Source organism: Hemiscyllium ocellatum, chromosome 35 (assembly GCF_020745735.1).
Source record: "Hemiscyllium ocellatum isolate sHemOce1 chromosome 35, sHemOce1.pat.X.cur, whole genome shotgun sequence".
Taxonomy (NCBI): Eukaryota; Metazoa; Chordata; class Chondrichthyes; order Orectolobiformes; family Hemiscylliidae; genus Hemiscyllium; species Hemiscyllium ocellatum.
In genome coordinates this window covers 26,450,481-26,474,311 of record NC_083435.1, presented here as the reverse complement: position 1 = coordinate 26,474,311, position 23,831 = coordinate 26,450,481, and the positions used below count along the sequence as shown (strand labels likewise).

At 49.7% G+C, this 23,831-nt stretch overlaps 1 protein-coding gene across 2 annotated transcripts in view; it reads right to left on the bottom strand.

The window, feature by feature from the left end:
* Positions 1–63: 63 nt before the first annotated feature.
* Positions 64–23,831, bottom strand: part of rnf20 (ring finger protein 20, E3 ubiquitin protein ligase) — a 48,219-nt gene continuing 24,451 nt past the window's right edge. For both annotated transcript variants that reach the window (XM_060850324.1, XM_060850325.1), the window contains exons 14-20: positions 6,153–6,270; positions 5,228–5,377; positions 4,193–4,405; positions 3,542–3,667; positions 2,658–2,798; positions 2,139–2,240; positions 64–492 (exon numbers count right to left, since the gene is read on the bottom strand). In XM_060850324.1, the coding sequence (XP_060706307.1) occupies positions 316–492; positions 2,139–2,240; positions 2,658–2,798; positions 3,542–3,667; positions 4,193–4,405; positions 5,228–5,377; positions 6,153–6,270 (1,027 nt within the window). In that variant the 3' untranslated portion in view covers positions 64–315. The remainder of the gene's footprint in view (positions 493–2,138; positions 2,241–2,657; positions 2,799–3,541; positions 3,668–4,192; positions 4,406–5,227; positions 5,378–6,152; positions 6,271–23,831) is intronic.

The window sequence follows — 23,831 nt, the reverse complement described above, 5'->3', positions numbered from 1 at the left end:
TGGGGTGCTCAAGAGCTGACCGCTGAGAGAACGCTGACGTGACTGACACAAAGAGACCTCGGGCCCTCACGCCACATGTTTATTCCCAACGTTAACACTTGTAACAGAGAGAAAAAAAAATAACTACAACCGTTACCCCTCGCACTCAGCCCCAGACTCCGCAAACTTCACTGGCAGACTGTGGTGGGAGGAAGGAGGGGCTGCTGGGAAGGGAAAGAGGACCTTCAGGGAGAGCGTCCCCGTTATAAACCCATCCACCCACTCCTCAGCTCAGGGGATGCTGGGGGAGAGATGGGGTGGCGGGGCGGGGGTCCCTCAGCCAATGTAGATCCGGTGAAAATCGTTGGCACCGAAGGCAGCGTTACACTTGGGGCACTTGCGTTGGCGCGTGTCATAACGGGTCTTGACGCACTCGAAGCAGAAAACGTGGAAACACTTGGTCAGCACGGCATCCTTCTTCCTCATGTTACAGCACGGGCAGGTCAGCTTCGCCTGGTCACCGAGACACGGGCAGGGGGAGGGGGAGGGGGATGAGGACGGGGACGGGGAGGGAAGGAAAGGAGAGAGAGAGAGAGAGAGAGAGAGAGAGAGAGAGAGAAAGAGGGGAGTGGTGGGGGGGGAAAGAGAGAAGGGGAGAGAGACAGAGAGGGAAAGAAAGGGAGAGAGGGACGGAGAGAGTTATAGAGAGAGAGCAAGCAAGGGAACGGGAGGGAGGGAGCGAGCGAGACAGAGGAAGAGAGAGAGGAACAAAGTCAGGTTCTGGTCACAGACCATTGAAGTAGCACCAGCCACCCCCATCCCCGAGGAAATATTGATTCTGCCTGCCTGCCTCAGGAAATGGACCAGATCAGCATGGTGCTGGAAACGCACAGCAGGTCAGGCAGCATCTGAGGAGCAGGAAAATTGTGTTTCGGGCAAAAGCTCTTCATCAGGAAACAACCTACCACATCCATACGCCAGAAAACGGACCGATCCGCTCCCTATTCCCCAGGGACTCACTGATCCATTCCCATTCCAAAAAAAATTGACCGATCCAGCCTTTGATTCCCCGATGTCACAACATCACAGCGTTCTAATACCACACTTGCTCTCCCCCGCACCCAATCACAGAGCACATTGGAAATGGGTGATCCTGTGCCAATTTGTGCCAGGTCCTCTCCATGTGAGGAAAGTGGGATGTTCCTGACCAAAACAGGACAGGCCCAGCTCACCACCACCACCATCATTAAACCAGAGATTCCTTCACCAAGTGCAAATGGATTCGTTCGTGTTTCTTCCTCAGGAATGACGAATCAATTGCCTCTTCCGCCCAGAATATGGAGAGTTTCTGGTGTTATCCTCACCCCAGGACTGATGACCCACTCGCCCTCTGAACACTACACTCATCTGGCACCGTGAATTTGGAGGAATCGGACTCTTCCCCATCCCCGCCCCCTCTCCACCAAATGATGAGGTCTGCATGGGCATCCCCAAATCCCCTCGCCCCAGAAACGGGACAAGGCTGACACTCCCCTCCCCCTGTTCGAAGGGAAGCTTAGCGACATCAACCCTCCTGGGATGTGCTGCCCCACAGCACCCACACTCTCACCCTGAGCCCCAGTCCCAGTAAACCCCCGCCCTATCTCCAGTCCCAGCGAATCTCCCCCATCCCCATTTGCAGTGAATCTCCCTCCCCAGCCCCAGCGAATCCCCCCACAGCCCCAGTCCCAGTGAATCCCCCTCCAGCCCCAGTGAATCCCACCCCCCCAGCCCCAGTGAATCCCAGCGCCCCCCAGCCCCAGTGAATCCCAGCACCCCCCCAGCCCCAGTGAATCCCAGCACCCCCCCAGCCCCAGTGAATCCCACCCCCCCCCAGCCCCAGCGAATCCCACCACCCCCCCCCAGCCCCAGCGAATCCCAGCCCCCCCAGCGAATCCCCCCGCCCGGTCCCAGTGAATCCCCCCAAGCCCCAGCCCCAGTGAATCCCACCCCCCCTCAGCCCCAGCGAATCCCAGCCCCCCCAGCGAATCCCCCCGCCCGGCCCCAGTGAATCCCCCCAAGCCCCAGTCCCCGTGAATCCCTCCCGGCCCCAGCCCAGCCCACCCTGTCGTCCCCCCACCCCCACACACTCCACTCCAGGCCCCAGTCGGTTCACACACCTTGTAGTCTTTGATCTCCTCCATGAGGATCTCATCGCAGTTGGTGAACATTTCCGGCTTCTTCTGTCGTTCCAGCTTCCGACGCAGCTTCGAGATGTCCTCCTAAAACCAGGCATGGGCAGGAGGAGTTAGGAAACTTCCCTCTGTATCCAGCCCCGTGCTGTCCCTGTCCCTGTCCTGGGAAGGAGTGATGGGAGACAGTGCAGAGGGAGCTTTACCCTGTATCTAACCCCGTGCTGTCCCTGTGCTGGGAGTGTTTGATGGGGACAGTGTAGAGGGAGCTTTACTCTGTATCTAACCACGTGCTGTGCCTATGCTGGGAGAGTTCGATGGGGACAGTGTAGAGGGAGCTTTACTCTGTATCTAACCCCGTGCTGTCCCTGTCCTGGGAGTGTTTGATGGGGGACAGTATAGGCAGAGCTTTACTCTGTTTCTAACCTGCCCCATCGCTGCCCCAGGTACACTCAATGCTCACAATGGATTATAATCATCTCTCTCCCATTATCCCTTTCCACTGACCTGTGCTCGCTTGTAGTTGAACGTTTCCTTCTCTCGGGCCACACTGCCCTCGATGATATCGTTCTGAACCTCAGAGAGTTTCTTCTGATCAGTTTCCAGCTGCAACTTCAGGTCTTCAGCTAACTGGGCAGCCTCCACCGCCTGACAGAGAGTGGTGGAGAGGAGGAGCGAAGGGGAGAAGGGGAGGGGGAGGGGGGGGGGGGGGGGGGGGGGGAAGAGAGGGAGAGGAAATCAGAGGGAGAAGGGGGGAGAGAGAGAGAGGGAGAAGGGGGGAGAAAGAGAAGGAGAAGGGGGGAGAAAGAGAAGGAGAAGGTGGAGAGAGGGAGAAGGGGGGAGAGAGAGAGAGGGAGAGGGGGGAGAGAGGGAGGGAGAGAGAGGGGAGAGAGAGGGGGAGAAAGGGGGAGAGGGAGGGGGAGAGTGAGAGAGAGGAAGGCGGGGGGGGGAGACGGGCAAGAAGAAGTGGGAGGAAGGCGGGGGGGAGAGAGACGGGCAAGTGAGGGGGTGGGGGGGGGGGAGAACGAGTGTGAGAATGTGCAGGAACAAGATGGTAAAAAGTCAGTGCGTGAAAACAAGGCAGCAGCAGCAGAGTCACAGAGATGGGTTGGGAGCATGGTGTGTCAGTGAGGGCAATAGGAAAGGGGAGGAATGGGGAGGCAGGGAAAGACCCACAAAGGGTGGGGGGGTGGAGCAAAGGAGGGAGGCAAGGGAAGGATGGAGACCAGGAGGGAGGGTGCGGGGGTGAGAGAGTGTGAATATTATTTCACTGCGCCATAAGAATGTGCTCGAAAATGAAACTCCTTCTGTGACATGAGTTGCTGCAGCGGACGAGCCCACCTGCTCGGACTGGAGAGGAGGGAAGGCCCCCCAGCTCCCTGTCCCCTCACCTTGCGCTTGTGCATGTCCAGGGTCTGGGTCCGCAGGGAGAGCTCCTTCTCCATGGCCGTCAGGTTCGTCTGCAGCAACTGCTCCTTCTCTTCCAACTTCTTCACTACCTGGAGCTGGGCGTCAACCTGAGACAGGGGGACAGAGCGACAGAGAGGGGGAAAGTGAGAATAAAGAGAGAGCATGTGTGCGTGCGAGAGAGAGAGAGAGAGAAAACAAGTGCGACATGACAGCAAAGGCATGAGCAGGTCAAAGAGAGAGCGCGAGTGATTGAAAGAGAAAGTCAGAATGTGACAGAGAGAGAACAAGATAAAGTGAAAGGGACAGAACAGAGAATGAGAACAGGTGTGTGTGTGTGTGAGAGAGAGAGAGAAAGAGAGAACACAAACATCAGTGAAAGAAAATACTGCAAGTGAGAACAAACACCAGGGAGATGGACATACAAATGGAGAAATTATTGCCACACAAAGATATAGTTAACAATGACGATGGACGTCAATGGAGGAGGGATGGAGGGAGGGATGGTGGGACAGAACTGGGGGTGAAGGAAGGGACGGAGGGAGGAAAGGATGTGCATGAGAGGGCACAGTGAGGGCAGGATGGGGATAGGGAGTGTGAGGGCCTCTGCTCACAGCCCTCCAGTGCTCACTGACCTGTGTTTTTAAGGTCAGCAGCTGGTCTCCCAGCTCCTCCTTCTCCTCCTTCAGCAGTTTGTGGATCTGGTTGGATTTGATTCGCTCAGACATCAGCTTGAAGTTCGCGTCGTCCTTTTCTCGAAGCTGCTGCATCAGCCGGATGTTCTGTTCCTGCATGTCCTCAAACGCCTGGCCAGTCACATCCATCTCCGACAGGAGAGCTTCCTCCTCCTGTAACACAGGGGACGGTGCAGAGTGACAGAGGGAGAAACAGACTCAGTCCTGTACAGCATGTGTCCCCCTCACAGACTCTGCATGTGCCCCTCAGTGTCAATCACTACACGGATGTGTGTGTGTGTCTCTCACTATACACTTTGTGTGTGCAAATCTAAACTCCACAGGCGATGTTTTAACCATTTCAGGATCATCTGCGGTTTATACATTTTGAATTTTCACTCAGGACATTAAGGGTGTGAGAAACTGATGTGTCTCGCACCGAGAAATCCCCATCCTGCCTCAGTCATTTCCACACCCAACTACTTCAATTCTCCCCCTTCAACTTCAACACATCCACAACACTGCTGTTCTCCAACCTGATAACCCACTCGATCACTGTAACATCCACCCCACTCCCTCTCCCGTCACCCTCACCCACTCCATCCCCTCCCCCGGCCCCTTCTTATCCCCTCCCCTGGCCCTGTCTCCCCATTTCCTCCTTGCCCGGCCCCCCCCCCCCGTCACCTTTCCCTCCCCGTTCCCGGGCCCCTCGTCTCCATCCCCCTACCCCTCTGTCTCCCTACTCCTCCACTTAGCCGCCCCCCCCGTCCTTTCCTCCCCCTTTTGCCCCCTTTCTCCCTTGTCTCAGTCTCCCTCCCTCTCCGCCCGTCTCGACATTTCACTCCAATTCAGGCGCTACTGCAATGCAATCACGGCTGGTCTCACTGTGAGAGAGTTGAGACAGCTTCAGTCCCATTGGGTAAATATCTCCCACCCCACCCCACACCAACTCACACATCCTTTTCTCTACCCTGACCCTTCATCGTCACCCCTCACCTGCTTCGCCATGGCGACCTTTTTCAGCATGTGCTCCATTTGTTCATCCACCAGCTTCATCCGACGCAGAGCCTCCACATCCGCCATCTTCTTGCCCTCGTGTCTCTCCTTCTCCTCCAGCTCCTTTAACCTCTGCCTCAGGCTCTCTAGCTGCAACAGGAATGCAGCCCGTCAGAGGGAGGGAAAGGGACACCGGGAGGGGAGGGGGACACGAAGGGGGGGGAGGGGCAGGGGACACGGGGTGGGGGAAACAGTGGGAGGGAGGGGGGAGAGGGGGCAGCGGGAGGCGAGGGTGGGGGAACACTGGGGAGACTCCATACCCTCATGGTCAGAGGGAGGGAACGGGACACCGGGAGGGAACAAATGGGAACCTGGATACTCTGTATCTCCTGGTCAGAGGGCGGGAATGGCACATTGGTAGGGGAGGGAACGGGAGACTGGGATACTCTGTATCCTCATGGTCAGAGGGAGGGAACGGAACATGGGCAGGGAGAGAGAGACTGGGACAGAGGGAGAGATGGGGACGGAGAGACAAAACAGGAGCCAGAGAGAACTCAGATTCTCAGCACCGATCCTGAGAGGAAGTCTCAATGTTTGAACACAAAGGCCTCTTATTTTCCCAAAATCCAGGGGCAAGGGCTCAAATGTTGGCCAGCCCGATCACTGCAGGAAGCCAGGCTGCTGACCCATCTGGGCCTGCTTCCACAGAGACGGAGACTGGTCAGACTGTCCCAGGGTGTTTCTCACCAAAGACAGCCTGCAGCAGGAATCTCTCACTCCAAGTTCAGCCATCCCAAATGCTAACAGATCACAGACCATCCCCTCTCCTCAGATCACTGACTCCGGGCAATGGGGGACCTGGAATCCCTTTGCCAATCCCTCACGCTGACCCTCCTGCAGAACATGCCCACAGTCTGGCACTCACCTCTGCCTTCGCCCTCTTCTCCGATGCCATCAGCTGAACTTTGTCCCGCTGCTCCTTTGGCGATGAGCGGTACATGTCCAACAGGAGTTTCATCTCCTTCTGACTCTCCTGCGCTCTCCTGTACACAGGGAACAATAACACAGATTCGGTGATAGAACTGGCAGTCCACAGTTCCTGTCTCTATATACCTGATTTATTCCATATTGAGAGCAATATGCACAATTCCTGTCTCTGTATACCTAAATTACTCCACACTGGGAGCACTGTGCACTGTTCCTACCTCTGGATTCATTCCACAATGGGAGCACTGTGCTGAGTTCCTGCCTCTGTATACCAGAAGTATTACACATTGGGAACACTGTGCACTGTTCCTGCCTCTGTCATCCATTTCATTCCACAATGGGAGCACTTTGCACAGTTCCTGTCTCTGTGTAGCTGAATTATTCCACATTGGGAGCTCTATGCACAGTTCCTGTCTCTGGATTCATTCCACAATGGGAGCACTGTGCACAGTTCCTATCTCTGTATACCTGAATCATTCCACATTGGGAGAACTGTGCACAGTTCCTGTCTCTGACTCCCTGAATTATTCCACGTATGGAGCACTGTGCACAGTCCCGGTCTCTGTATACCTGAATTATTCCACATTGAGAGCACTGGGCACTGCTCCTGGCTCTGTCGTCCTGCATTATTCCACAGTGGAAGCACTGCACTCAGTTCCTGTCTCCGTATACCTGAATTCTTACACGTTGGGAGCACTGTGCACAGTTCCTGTCTCTGTGTCCCTGAATTATTCCCGTTGGGAGCACTGTGCACAGTCCTGGCCATCGCATACATGAATTATTACACATTGGGAGCACTGTGCACAATGCCTGTCACTGTATACCTGAATTGTACCACATTGGAAGCACTGTGCTCAGTTCCCCTGTCTGTATACCTGAATTTGTACACATTGGGAGCACTGTGCACAGTTCCTGTCTCTGTATACCAGTACTGTTCCACAGTGGGAGCACTGTGCTCAGCTCCTGTCTCTGTACACCTGAATTATTCCACATTGGGAGCACTGCGCACTGTTCCTATCTCTGTCGTCCTGAATTATTCCACATTGAGAGCAAGATGCACAGTTCCTGTCACTGTATACCAGAATTGTTACACAGTGGGAGCACTGTGCTCGGTTCATGTCACTGTGCACCTGAATTATTGTACATTGGGTATACTATGCACAGGTCCTGTCTCTGTACACCTGAATTATTCCACATTGGGAGCACTGCGCACTGTTCCTATCTCTGTCGTCCTGAATTATTCCACATTGAGAGCAAGATGCACAGTTCCTGTCACTGTATACCAGAATTGTTACACAGTGGGAGCACTGTGCTCGGTTCATGTCACTGTGCACCTGAATTATTGTACATTGGGTATACTATGCACAGGTCCTGTCTCTGTATACCTGAATTATTCCACATTGGGAGCTCTGTGCACAGTTCCTGTCACTGTCTCCCTGATTTATTCCACATTGGGAGCATTGTGCACTGCCCCTGGCTCTGTCGTCCTGAATTATTCCACATTGAGAGGAGTATGCACAGTTCCTGTCACTGTATGCCTGAATTATTCCACATTGGGAGCACTGTGCACAGTTGCTGTCACTGTATACCAGAATTGTTACACAGTGGGAGCACTACGCTCGGTTCCTGTCTCTGTACACCTGGAGTATTCCACATTGGGAGCACTGTGCGTGATTCCTGTCACTGTCTTCCTGAATTCTTCCACATTGCGAGCACTATGCACAGGTCCTGTCTCTGTACACCTGAATTATTCCACATTGGGAGCACTGTTCCCAGTCCCGGTCTGTGTATACCTGAATTATTCCACATTGGGAGCAATGTCCACAGTTCCTGCCTCTGTATGCCTGAATTATTCCACATTGGGAGCTCTGTGCACAGTTCCTGTCACTGTCTCCCTGAACTATTCCACACTGTGAGCACTGTGCACACTTCCTGTCACTGTCTCCCGGAATTATTCCATACTGGGAGCACTGTGCACAGTTCCTGTCTCTGTATACCTGAATTATTCCACACTGGGAGCACTGTGCACTGTTCCTGCCTCTGGATTCATTCCACAATGGGAGCACTGTGTTCAGTTCCTGTCTCTGGATACCTGAATTATTCCACTTTGGAAGCTCTGTGCACAGTTCCTGTCACTGTCTCCCTGAATTATTCCATATTGGAAGCATTGTGCACTGCCACTGGCTCTGTCGTCCTGAATTATTCTACATTGAGAGGAGCATGCACAGTTCCTGTCTCATTATACCTGTATTATTCCACATTGGGTGTACTGCGCGCTGTTCCTGTCACTGTCTTCCTGAATTCTTCCACATTGGGATCACTATGCACAGTTCCTGTCTATGACTCCCTGGATTATTCCACATTGGGAGCACTGTGCACAGTTCCTGTCTCTGTATACCTGAATTAATTCCACATTGGGAGCACCGTGCACTATTCCTGTCTCAGTCTCCCGATTCATTCCACAAAGGGAGCACTGTGGACAGTTCCTGTCTCTGTATACATGAATTATTCCACATTGGGAGCACTGTGCACAGTTCCTCTCATTGTATACCTAAATTATACCTGTTGGGAGCACTGTGCACAGTCCCTGGCATCGCATACATGAATTAGTACATATTGGGAGCACTGTGCACAGATGCTGCCTCTGTATACAGGAATTGTAACACATTGGGAGCAGTGTGCACAATTCCGGTCATTGTATACCTGAATTATATCACTTTAGAGCACTGTGCTCAGTTCCTATCTCTGTATACCTGAATTCTTACGAGTTGGGGGCACTGTGCACAGTTCCCGTCTCATTATACCTGTATCATTCCATATTGGAAGCACTATGCACAGTTCCTGTCACGGTATACCTGAATTATTGTACATTGGATGCACTATGCACAGGTCCTGTCTCTGTGTCCCTGAATTATTCCCGTTGGGAGCACTATCCACAGTCCGTGCCATCGCATACATGAATTTGTACACATTGGGAGCACTGTGCACAGTTCCTGCCTCTGTATACAGGAATTATTCCACATTGGGAGCACTGTGCACAGTTCCTGCCTCTGTATACAGGAATTATTCCACATTGGGAGCACTGTGCATAGTTCCTGTCTCTGTATACCTCAATTACTCCACAATGGGAGCTCTGTGCACAGCTCCTGCCTCTGACACTATGAACTATTCCACAATGGGAGCATTGTGCACAGTTCCTGTTACTGTCGCCCGGAATTATTCCACATTGGAAGCACTGTGCACAGTTCCTGTCACTGTATACCTGAATTATTGTAAATTGGGAGCTCTGTGCACAGATCCTGTCACTGTCTCCCTGAATTATTCCATTCGCGAGCACTGTGCACAGTTCCTGTCACTGTATACCTGAATTATTCCACATTGGAAGCACTGTGCTCAGTTCCTGTCACTGTCTTCCTGAATTATTCCACATGGAGAGCACTATGCACAGTTCCTGTCTCACGATACGTGAATTATTCCACATTGGGAGCACAGTGCGCAGTTCCTGTCTCTGTATACCAGAATTATTCCACACTGGGAGCACTGTGCACTGTTCCTGCCTCTGGATTCATTCCACAATGGGAGCAGTGTGAACAGTTCCTGTCTCTGTATACCTGAATTCCTACACGTTGGGAGCACTGTGCACAGTTTCTGTCACTGTATACCGGAATTATTCCACATTGGGAGCACTGCACGCTGTTCCTGTCACTGTCTTCCTTAATTATTCCACATTGCAAGCACTGAGCACAGTTCCTGTCTCTGTACACCTCAATTATTCCACATAGGGAGCACTGTGCACACTTCCTGTCACTGTCTCCGTGAACTATTCCACACTGCGAGCACTGTGCACATTTCCTGTCACTGTCTCCCGGAATTATTCCATACTGGGAGCACTGTGCACAGTTCCTGTCATTGTATACCTGAATTATTCCACATTGGGAGCACTGTGCACAGTTCTTGTCACTGTATCCCTGAATTATTACACATGGGGAACACTGTGCTCAGTTCCTGTCTCTGTACACCTGAATTATTCCACATTGGGAGCAGTGTGCATTGTTCCTGTTTCTGTATACCTGATGAGTTCCTCATTGGAGGCACTGTGCACAGTTCTTGTCACTGTATCCCTGAATTATTCCATATTGGGAGCATTATGCACTGTTCCTATCTCTGTCTCCCTGAATTATTCCACATTGGGAGCACTGTGCACAGTTCCCGTCTCTGGATGCATTCCACAATGGGAGTACTGTGCACAGTTACAGTCTCTGTCTCCCTGAATTATTCCACATTGGGAGCACTGTGCACAGTTCCTGTGTCTGTCTCCCGGAATTATTCCATACTGGGAGCACTGTGCACAGTTCCTGTCATTGTATACCTGAATTATTCCACATTGGGAGCACTGTGCACAGTTCCTGTGTCTGTCTCCCGGAATTATTCCATACTGGGAGCACTGTGCACAGTTCCTGTCATTGTATACCTGAATTATTCCACATTGGGAGCACTGTGCTCAGTTCCGTTCTCTGTGTACCTGAATTCTTACATGTTGGGAGCGCTGTGCACAGTTCCCGTCATTGTAGGCCTCAATTATTCTACAATGCGAGCACTGTGCACAGATCCTGTCTCTGTATACAGGAATTATGACACATTGGGAGCACTGGGCACAATGCCTGTCACTGTATACCTGAATTATACCATATTGGGAGCGCCGTGCTCAGTTCCTCTGTCTGTGTACCTGAATTCTTACACGTTGGGAGCACTGGGCACAGGTCCTGTCTCTGTATACCTGCTTTATTCCACATTGGGAGCACTGGGCACAGTTCCTGTCTCATTATACCTGAATTATTGTACATAGGACCTGTGCATAGTGCATCCAGTCTCTGTGTCCCTAAATTATTCCGGTTGGAAGCACTGTCCACAGTCCGTGCCATCGCATACATGAGTTCGTACACATTGGGAGCACTGTGCACAGTTCCTGTCTCTGTATACCTCAATTACTCCACAATGGGAGCTCTGTGCACAGTTCCTGTCACTGTCTCCCTGAATTATTCCACAATGGGAGCACTGTGCTCAGTTCCTGCCTCTGTATACCTGAATTATTCCACACTGGGAGCACTGTGCACAGTTCCTGTCACTGTATACCTGAATTATACCACATTGGAAGCACTGTGCACAGTTCCTGTCACTGTATACCTGAATTATTGTACATTGGCAGCACGATGCACAGACCCGGTCTCTGACTCCCTGGATTATTCCACATTGGGAGCACTATGCACAGTTCCTGTCTCTGTCTCCCGATTTATTCCACACTGGGAGTACTGTGGACAGTTCCTGTCTCTGTATATCTGAATTATTCCACATTGGAAGCACTGTGCTCAGTTCCTATCGCTGTATACCTGAATTCTTACAAGTTGGGGGCACTGTGCACAGTTCCTGTCTCTGTATCCTGAATTCTTTTATGTTGGGAGCACTGTGAACAGCTCCTGTATTATTCCACATTGGGAGCACTGCGCGCTGTTCCTGTCAGTGCCTTCCTGAATTCTTCCACGTTGCGAGCACTGTGCACAGTTCCTGCCTCTGTATACAGGAATTATTCCACATTGGGAGCACTGTGCACACTGCCTGTCACTGTATACCTGAATTATACCATATTGGGAGCATTGTGCTCAGTTCCTCTGTCTGTATACCTGAATTCTTACACGTTGGGAGCATTGTGCACAGGTCCTGTCTCTGTGTCCCTGAATTATTCCCTTTGGGAGCACTGGGCACAGTGCCTGCCATCGCATACATGAATTCTTACACGTTGGGAGCACTGTGCACAGTTCCTGTCGCTGTCTCCCTGAATTACTCCACATTGGGAACACAGTGTCAGGTACTGTGCACAGTCTCCCTGAATTATTCCATACTGGGAGCACTGTGCATAGTTCCTGTCACTATATACCTCAATTATTCCACATTGGGAGCGCTGTGCACTGTTCGTGTCTCTGTATACCTGCTTTATTCCACACTGGGAACACTGTGCGCAGTTTCTGTCCATGTGTCCCTGAATAATTCCCATTGGGAGCACTGTGCACAGTTCCTGTCTCTGTATACAGGAATTATTACACCTGGGGAGCACTGTGCTCAGTTCCTGTCTCTGTACACCTGAATTATTCCACATTGGGAGCAGTGTGCATTGTTCCTGTCTCTGTATACCTGATGTATTCCACATTGGGATCATTGTGCACAGTTCCTGTCATTGTACACCTGAATTATTCTACATTGAGCGCGCTGTGCACAGTTCCTGTCATTGTACACCTGAATTATTCTACATTGAGCGCGCTGTGCACAGTTCCTGTCTCTGCGTACCTGAATTATTCCACATTGGGATCACTGTACACTGTCCCTGTGTCTGTATATCCGACGTGTTCCTCATTGGGATCATTGTGCACAGTTCCTGTCACTGTACACCTGAATTCTTTTACGTTGGGAGCACTGTGAACAGCTCCTGAATTATTCCACATTGGGAGCACTATGCACTGTTCCTGTCTTGTTATACCTGTATTATTCCACATTGGGAGCACTGCGCGCTGTTCCTGCCAGTATCTTCCTGAATTCTTCCACGTTGCGAGCACTATGCACTGGTCCTGCCTCTGTATACAGAAATTATGACACATTGGGAGGACTGTGCACAGTTCCTGTCTCTGTATACCTGAATTCTTACACGTTGGGAGCATTGTGCACAGGTCCTGTCTCTGTGTCCCTGAATTATTCCCGTTGGGAGCACTGGGCACAGTACCTGCCATCGCATACATGAATTCTTACACGTTGGGAGCACTGTGCACAGTTCCTGTCGCTGTATACCTGAATTATTCCACATTGGGAGCCCTGTGCACAGTTCCTGTCACTGTCTCCCTGAATTATTCCACATTGGGAGCACTGTGCACAGTTCCTGACACTGTCTCCCTGAATTATTCCATACTGGGAGCACTGTGCACAGTTCCTGTCACTACATACCTCAATTATTCCACATTGGGAGCTGTGTGCTGAGTTCCTGTCTCTGTATACCTGCTTTATTCCACACTGGGAACACTGTGCGCAGTTTCTGTCTCTGTGTCCCTGAATTATTCCCATTGGGAGCGCTGTGCACAGTCCTTGCCATCGCATACACAAATTATTACACATTGGGAGCACTATGCACAGTTCCTGTCGCTGTCTCCCTGAATTATTCCACATTGAGGGCACCATGCACAGTTCCTGTCTCATCATACCTGTATTATTCCATACAGGGAGCATTGTTCACAGTTCCTGTCACAGTATACCTGAATTATTCCACATTGGGAGCACTGTGAACAGTTCCTGTCTCTGTATAAATGAATTCCACATTTGGAGCACAGTGCACAGTTCCGGTCTCTGTATACAGGAATTATTACACAAGGGGAGCACTGTCCTCAGTTTCTGTCACTGTACACCTGAATTATTCCACATTGGGAGCAGTGTGCATTGTTCCTGTCTCTGTATACCTGATGTGTTCCTTATTGGGATCATTGTGCACAGTTCCCGTCACTGTACACCTGAATTATTCTACATTGAGCGCACTGTGCACAGTTCCTGTCTCTGCGTACCTGAATTATTCCACATTGGGAGCACTGTTCCTGTCTCTGTATACCTGATGTGTTCCTCATTGGGAGCACTGTGCACAGTCCCAGTCTCTGGATGCATTCCACACTGGGAGCACTGTGCTGAGTTCCTGTCTCAGTATACCTGAATTATTCCACATTGGGAGCACTGTGCACAGCTCCTGTCTCAGTCTCCCGATTCATTCCATACTGGGAGCACTGTGCACAGTTCCTGTCTCTGTACACCTGCATTATTCCACATTGGGAGCACTGTGCACTGTTCCTGCCTGTGTCCCTGAATTATTCCCGTCGGGAGCACTGTGCACAGTCCCTGCCATCGCATACATGAATTCTTACACATTGGGAGCACTGTGCACAGTTCCTGTCGCTGTCTCCCTGAATTACTCCACATTGGGAACACAGTGTCAGGTACTGTGCACAGTCTCCCTGAATTATTCCATACTGGGAGCACTGGGCACAGTTCCTGTCACTATATACCTCAATTATTCCACATTGGGAGCACTGTGCACTGTTCGTGTCTCTGTATACTTGCTTTATTCCACACTGGGAACACTGTGCAGTTTCTGTCCATGTGTCCCTGAATAATTCCCATTGGGAGCACTGTGCACAGTTCCTGTCTCTGTATACAGGAATTATTACACATGGGGAGCACTGTGCTCAGTTCCTGTCACTGTACACCTGAATTATTCCACATTGGGAGCAGTGTGCATTGTTCCTGTCTCTGTATACCTGATGTATTCCACATTGGGATCATTGTGCACAGTTCCTGTCATTGTACACCTGAATTATTCTACATTGAGCGCGCTGTGCACAGTTCCTGTCTCTGCGTACCTGAATTATTCCACATTGGGATCACTGTGCACTGCCCCTGTGTCTGTATATCTGACGTGTTCCTCATTGGGATCATTGTGCACAGTTCCTGTCACTGTACACCTGAATTCTTTTACGTTGGGAGCACTGTGAACAGCTCCTGAATTATTCCACATTGGGAGCACTATGCACTGTTCCTGTCTCGTTATACCTGTATTATTCCACTTTGGGAGCACTGCGCGCTGTTCCTGCCAGTATCTTCCTGAATTCTTCCACGTTGCGAGCACTATGCACTGGTCCTGCCTCTGTATACAGGAATTATGACACATTGGGAGGACTGTGCACAGTTCCTGTCTCTGTATACCTGAATTCTTACACGTTGGGAGCACTGTGCACAGTTCCTGTCGCTGTCTCCCTGAATTACTCCACATTGGGAACACAGTGTCAGGTACTGTGCACAGTCTCCCTGAATTATTCCATACTGGGAGCACTGGGCACAGTTCCTGTCACTATATACCTCAATTATTCCACATTGGGAGCACTGTGCACTGTTCGTGTCTCTGTATACTTGCTTTATTCCACACTGGGAACACTGTGCAGTTTCTGTCCATGTGTCCCTGAATAATTCCCATTGGGAGCACTGTGCACAGTTCCTGTCTCTGTATACAGGAATTATTACACATGGGGAGCACTGTGCTCAGTTCCTGTCACTGTACACCTGAATTATTCCACATTGGGAGCAGTGTGCATTGTTCCTGTCTCTGTATACCTGATGTATTCCACATTGGGATCATTGTGCACAGTTCCTGTCATTGTACACCTGAATTATTCTACATTGAGCGCGCTGTGCACAGTTCCTGTCTCTGCGTACCTGAATTATTCCACATTGGGATCACTGTGCACTGCCCCTGTGTCTGTATATCTGACGTGTTCCTCATTGGGATCATTGTGCACAGTTCCTGTCTCTGTGTCCCTGAATTATTCCCGTTGGGAGCACTGGGCACAGTACCTGCCATCGCATACATGAATTCTTACACGTTGGGAGCACTGTGCACAGTTCCTGTCTCTGTATAAATGAATTCCACATTTGGAGCACTGTGCACAGTTCCTGTCTCTGCGTACCTGAATTATTCCACATTGGGAGCACTGTGCACTGTTCCTGTCTCTGTATACCTGATGTGTTCCTCATTGGGAGCACTGTGCACAGTCCCAGTCTCTGGATGCATTCCACATTGGGAGCACTGTGCACAGCTCCTGTCTCAGTCTCCCGATTCATTCCATACTGGGAGCACTGTGCACAGTTCCTGTCTCTGTACACCTGCATTATTCCACATTGGGAGCACTGTGCACTGTTCCTGCCTGTGTCCCTGAATTATTCCCGTTGGGAGCACTGTGCACAGTCCCTGCCATCGCATACCTGAATTAGTACACATTGGGAGCACTGTGCACAGTTCCTGTCTCTGTCTACAGGAATTATGACACATTGGGAGCACAGTTCCTGTGGCTGTCTCCCGATTTATTCCACACTGGGAGCACTGTGCTGAGTTCCTGTCTCTGTATACCTGCTTTATTCCACATTGGGAGTACTGTGCACAGTTCCTGTCACTGTCTCCCTGAACTATTCCACACCGTGAGCACTGTGCACACTTCCTGTCACTGTCTCCCGGAATTAATCCATACTGGGAGCACTGTGCACAGTTCCTGTCATTATATACCTGAATTATTCCACATTGGAAGCACTGTGCTCAGTTCCGTTCTCTGTGTACCTGAATTCTTACAAGTTGGGGGCACTGTGCACAGTTCCTGTCTCTGTACACCTGAATTCTTTTACGTTGGGACCACTATGAACAGCTCCTGAATTATTCCATATTGAGAGCACTATGCACTGTTCCTGTCTCGTTATACCTGTATTATTCCACATTGGGAGCACTGCGTGCTGTTCCTGTCAGTGTCTTCCTGACTTCTTCCACGTTGCGAGCACTATGCACTGGTCCTGCCTCTGTATACAGAAATTATGACACATTGGGAGCACTGTACACAATGCCTGTCACTGCATACCTGAATTATACCATAGTGGGAGCACTGGGCACAGTACCTGCCATCGCATACATGAATTCTTACACGTTGGGAGCACTGTGCACAGTTCCTGTCGCTGTCTCCCTGAATTACTCCACATTGGGAGCACTGTGCACGGTTTCTGTCACTATATACCTCAATTATTCCACATTGGGAGCACTGTGCACTGTTCGTGTCTCTGTATAGCTGATTTATTCCACATTGGGAGCACTGTGCAGAGTTCCTGTCTCTGTATAAATAAATTCCACGTTGTGAGCACTATGCACTGGTCCTGCCTCTGTTTACAGGAATTATTACACATGGGGAGCACTGTGCTCAGTTTCTGTCTCTGTACACCTGAATTATTCCACATTGGGAGCAGTGTGCACAGTTCCTGTCTCAGTCTCCCGATTCATCCATACTGGGAGCACTGTGCACAATTCCAGTCTCTGTATACCTGAATTATTCCACATTGGGAGCACTGTGTGCAGTTCCTGTCTCTGTATACCTGAATTATTCCACACATGGAGCACTGTTCACAGTCCCGGCGTCTGTATACCTGAATTATTCCACATTGGGAGCATTCTGCACAGTTCCTGTCAACGTCCCTGAATTATTCCCGTTGGGAGCACTGTGCACAGTTCCTGCCTCTGTATAAAGGAATTATGACACATTGGCAGCACTGTGCACAATTCCTGTCACTGTATACCTGAATTATACCACATTGGGAGCACTGTGCTCAGTTCCTGTCTCTGTATAACTGAATTCTTACAAGTTGGGAGCAATATGCACAGTTCCTGTCTCTGTATACCTGATTTATTCCATATTGGGAGCACTGTGCGCAGTTTCTTTCTCTGTACACCTGAATTATTCCTCATTGGAAGTACTGTGCACAGTTCCTGTCTCAGTCTCCCGATTCATTCCATACTGGGAGCACTGTGCACAGTTCCTGTCACTATATACCTGAATTATTCCACATTGGGAGTACTGTGCACAGTTCCTGTCTCTGTACACCCGGATTATTCCACATTGGGAGCACTGTGCACTGTTCCTGTCTGTGTCCCTGAATTATTCCTGTTGGGAGCACTGTGCACAGTCCCTGCCATCGCATACATGAATTAGTAAACATTGGGAGCACTGTGCACAGTTCCTGCCTGTCTACAGGAATTATGACACATTGGGAGCACTGTGCACAATGCCTGCCACTGTATACCTGAATTATTACACAATGGGAGCACTGTGCGCAATTCCTGTCTCTGTATACCAGAATTGTTCCACATTGGGAGCACTGCGCGCAGTTCCTGTCTCTGTATACCTGCTTTATTCCACATTGGGAGCAATATGCCCAGTTCCTGTCTCTATATACCTGAATTATACCACATTGGGAGCACTGTGCGCAGTTCCTGTCACTGTACACCTGAATTCTTACACATTAGGACACTGTGCACAGCTCCTGAATTATTCCACATTGAGAGCACTATGCACTGTTCCTGTCTCGTTATACCTGTATTATTCCACATTGGAAGCACTGCGCGCTGTTCCTGTCACTGTCTTCCGGAATGCTTCCACATTGCGAGCACTGTGCACAGTTCCTGCCTCTGTATACAGGAATTATTCCACATTGGGAGCTCTGTGCACAGTTCCTGTCTTTGTCACCCGATTCATTCCACAATGCGAGCACTGTGCGCAATTCCTGTCTCTGTATACCTGCTTTATTCCACATTGGGAGCACTGGGCACAGTTCCGGTATCTGTATACATGCTTTATTCCACATTGGGAGCACTGTGCTCAGTTCCTGTCTCTGCACACCTGAATTATTCCACATTGGAAGGAGTATGCACAGTTCCTGTCGCATTATACCTGTATTATTCCACATTGGGAGCACTGCGCGCTGTTCCTGTCACTGAATACTTGAATTATTGTACATTGGGAGCACTATGCACAGGTCCTTTCTCTGTATACCTGAATTATTCCACATTGGGAGCACTGGGCACAGTTCCTGTCTCTGTCTCCCTGAATTATTCCACAATGGGAGCACTGTGCGCTGTTCCTGTCTCTGTATTCCTGAATTATTCCACATATGCAGCACTGTTCACAGTCCTGATCTCAGTATACATGAATTATTCCACATTGGGAGCACTCTGCACAGTTCCTGTCTCCGTGTTCCTGAATTATTCCCGTTGGGAGCACAGTGCACAGTCCCTGCCATCTGTATACCTGAATTATTACACAGTGGGAGCACTGTGCGCTGTACCTGTCACTGTCTTCCAGAATTATTCTACATTTGGAGCTCTGTGCACAGTTCCTGTCACTGTATACCTGAATTATTCCACACTGGGAGCACTGTGCACTGTTCCTGCCTCTGGATTCATTCCACAATGGGAGCACTGTGCTCAGTTCCTGTCTCTGGATACCTGAATTATTCCACATTGGGAGCACTGTGCACTGTTCTGGTCTGTTCACCCGATTCATTCCACATTGGGAGCACTGTGCACTGTTCCGGTCTGTTCACCTGATTCATTCCACAATGGGAGCACTGTGCACAGTTCCTGTCCCCGTATACCTGAATTATTCCACATTGGGAACACTGTACACAGTTCCCACCTCTGTATACCTGAATTATTCCACACTGGAATCACTGTGCTCAGTTCCGGTCTCTGTATACCTTACACATTGGGAGCACTGTGCACAGTCCCTGTCTCTGTGTCCCTGAATTATTCCCGGTGGGAGCACTGTGCACAGTCCCTGCCATCACATAAATGAAACATTACACATTGGGAGCACTGTGTACTGTTCCTGTCTCTGTATACCTGAGTTATTCCAAATTGGGAGCACAGTGCACAGTTACCGCCTCTGTATATCTGAAGTATTCCACAATGGGAGCACTGTGCACAGTTCCAGTCTCTGCCTCCCTAAATTATTCCACATTGGGATCACTGTGCATAGTTCCTGTTTCTGTATACCTGAATTATTCCACATTGGGAGCACTGTGCACAGTTTCTGTCACTGTATACCTGATGTATTCCATATTGGCAGCATTGTGCACAGTTCCTATCTCTCTATACCTGAATTATTCCACATTGGGAGCATTGCCCACAGTTCCTGTCACTGTATACCTAATTTATTGTACATTGAGTGCGCTGTGCACAGTTGTCTCGGTGTACCTGAATTATTACACATTGGGAGCACTGTGCACAGTTCCTGTCTCTGTATACAGGAATTATTACACATGGGGAGCACTGTGCTCAGTTCCTGTCACTGTACACCTGAATTATTCCACATTGGGAGCAGTGTGCATTGTTCCTGTCTCTGTATACCTGATGTATTCCACATTGGGATCATTGTGCACAGTTCCTGTCATTGTACACCTGAATTATTCTACATTGAGCGCGCTGTGCACAGTTCCTGTCTCTGCGTACCTGAATTATTCCACATTGGGATCACTGTGCACTGCCCCTGTGTCTGTATATCTGACGTGTTCCTCATTGGGATCATTGTGCACAGTTCCTGTCTCTGTGTCCCTGAATTATTCCCGTTGGGAGCACTGGGCACAGTACCTGCCATCGCATACATGAATTCTTACACGTTGGGAGCACTGTGCACAGTTCCTGTCTCTGTATAAATGAATTCCACATTTGGAGCACTGTGCACAGTTCCTGTCTCTGCGTACCTGAATTATTCCACATTGGGAGCACTGTGCACTGTTCCTGTCTCTGTATACCTGATGTGTTCCTCATTGGGAGCACTGTGCACAGTCCCAGTCTCTGGATGCATTCCACATTGGGAGCACTGTGCACAGCTCCTGTCTCAGTCTCCCGATTCATTCCATACTGGGAGCACTGTGCACAGTTCCTGTCTCTGTACACCTGCATTATTCCACATTGGGAGCACTGTGCACTGTTCCTGCCTGTGTCCCTGAATTATTCCCGTTGGGAGCACTGTGCACAGTCCCTGCCATCGCATACCTGAATTAGTACACATTGGGAGCACTGTGCACAGTTCCTGTCTCTGTCTACAGGAATTATGACACATTGGGAGCACAGTTCCTGTGGCTGTCTCCCGATTTATTCCACACTGGGAGCACTGTGCTGAGTTCCTGTCTCTGTATACCTGCTTTATTCCACATTGGGAGTACTGTGCACAGTTCCTGTCACTGTCTCCCTGAACTATTCCACACCGTGAGCACTGTGCACACTTCCTGTCACTGTCTCCCGGAATTAATCCATACTGGGAGCACTGTGCACAGTTCCTGTCATTATATACCTGAATTATTCCACATTGGAAGCACTGTGCTCAGTTCCGTTCTCTGTGTACCTGAATTCTTACAAGTTGGGGGCACTGTGCACAGTTCCTGTCTCTGTACACCTGAATTCTTTTACGTTGGGACCACTATGAACAGCTCCTGAATTATTCCATATTGAGAGCACTATGCACTGTTCCTGTCTCGTTATACCTGTATTATTCCACATTGGGAGCACTGCGTGCTGTTCCTGTCAGTGTCTTCCTGACTTCTTCCACGTTGCGAGCACTATGCACTGGTCCTGCCTCTGTATACAGAAATTATGACACATTGGGAGCACTGTACACAATGCCTGTCACTGCATACCTGAATTATACCATAGTGGGAGCACTGGGCACAGTACCTGCCATCGCATACATGAATTCTTACACGTTGGGAGCACTGTGCACAGTTCCTGTCGCTGTCTCCCTGAATTACTCCACATTGGGAGCACTGTGCACGGTTTCTGTCACTATATACCTCAATTATTCCACATTGGGAGCACTGTGCACTGTTCGTGTCTCTGTATAGCTGATTTATTCCACATTGGGAGCACTGTGCAGAGTTCCTGTCTCTGTATAAATAAATTCCACGTTGTGAGCACTATGCACTGGTCCTGCCTCTGTTTACAGGAATTATTACACATGGGGAGCACTGTGCTCAGTTTCTGTCTCTGTACACCTGAATTATTCCACATTGGGAGCAGTGTGCACAGTTCCTGTCTCAGTCTCCCGATTCATCCATACTGGGAGCACTGTGCACAATTCCAGTCTCTGTATACCTGAATTATTCCACATTGGGAGCACTGTGTGCAGTTCCTGTCTCTGTATACCTGAATTATTCCACACATGGAGCACTGTTCACAGTCCCGGCGTCTGTATACCTGAATTATTCCACATTGGGAGCATTCTGCACAGTTCCTGTCAACGTCCCTGAATTATTCCCGTTGGGAGCACTGTGCACAGTTCCTGCCTCTGTATAAAGGAATTATGACACATTGGCAGCACTGTGCACAATTCCTGTCACTGTATACCTGAATTATACCACATTGGGAGCACTGTGCTCAGTTCCTGTCTCTGTATAACTGAATTCTTACAAGTTGGGAGCAATATGCACAGTTCCTGTCTCTGTATACCTGATTTATTCCATATTGGGAGCACTGTGCGCAGTTTCTTTCTCTGTACACCTGAATTATTCCTCATTGGAAGTACTGTGCACAGTTCCTGTCTCAGTCTCCCGATTCATTCCATACTGGGAGCACTGTGCACAGTTCCTGTCACTATATACCTGAATTATTCCACATTGGGAGTACTGTGCACAGTTCCTGTCTCTGTACACCCGGATTATTCCACATTGGGAGCACTGTGCACTGTTCCTGTCTGTGTCCCTGAATTATTCCTGTTGGGAGCACTGTGCACAGTCCCTGCCATCGCATACATGAATTAGTAAACATTGGGAGCACTGTGCACAGTTCCTGCCTGTCTACAGGAATTATGACACATTGGGAGCACTGTGCACAATGCCTGCCACTGTATACCTGAATTATTACACAATGGGAGCACTGTGCGCAATTCCTGTCTCTGTATACCAGAATTGTTCCACATTGGGAGCACTGCGCGCAGTTCCTGTCTCTGTATACCTGCTTTATTCCACATTGGGAGCAATATGCCCAGTTCCTGTCTCTATATACCTGAATTATACCACATTGGGAGCACTGTGCGCAGTTCCTGTCACTGTACACCTGAATTCTTACACATTAGGACACTGTGCACAGCTCCTGAATTATTCCACATTGAGAGCACTATGCACTGTTCCTGTCTCGTTATACCTGTATTATTCCACATTGGAAGCACTGCGCGCTGTTCCTGTCACTGTCTTCCGGAATGCTTCCACATTGCGAGCACTGTGCACAGTTCCTGCCTCTGTATACAGGAATTATTCCACATTGGGAGCTCTGTGCACAGTTCCTGTCTTTGTCACCCGATTCATTCCACAATGCGAGCACTGTGCGCAATTCCTGTCTCTGTATACCTGCTTTATTCCACATTGGGAGCACTGGGCACAGTTCCGGTATCTGTATACATGCTTTATTCCACATTGGGAGCACTGTGCTCAGTTCCTGTCTCTGCACACCTGAATTATTCCACATTGGAAGGAGTATGCACAGTTCCTGTCGCATTATACCTGTATTATTCCACATTGGGAGCACTGCGCGCTGTTCCTGTCACTGAATACTTGAATTATTGTACATTGGGAGCACTATGCACAGGTCCTTTCTCTGTATACCTGAATTATTCCACATTGGGAGCACTGGGCACAGTTCCTGTCTCTGTCTCCCTGAATTATTCCACAATGGGAGCACTGTGCGCTGTTCCTGTCTCTGTATTCCTGAATTATTCCACATATGCAGCACTGTTCACAGTCCTGATCTCAGTATACATGAATTATTCCACATTGGGAGCACTCTGCACAGTTCCTGTCTCCGTGTTCCTGAATTATTCCCGTTGGGAGCACAGTGCACAGTCCCTGCCATCTGTATACCTGAATTATTACACAGTGGGAGCACTGTGCGCTGTACCTGTCACTGTCTTCCAGAATTATTCTACATTTGGAGCTCTGTGCACAGTTCCTGTCACTGTATACCTGAATTATTCCACACTGGGAGCACTGTGCACTGTTCCTGCCTCTGGATTCATTCCACAATGGGAGCACTGTGCTCAGTTCCTGTCTCTGGATACCTGAATTATTCCACATTGGGAGCACTGTGCACTGTTCTGGTCTGTTCACCCGATTCATTCCACATTGGGAGCACTGTGCACTGTTCCGGTCTGTTCACCTGATTCATTCCACAATGGGAGCACTG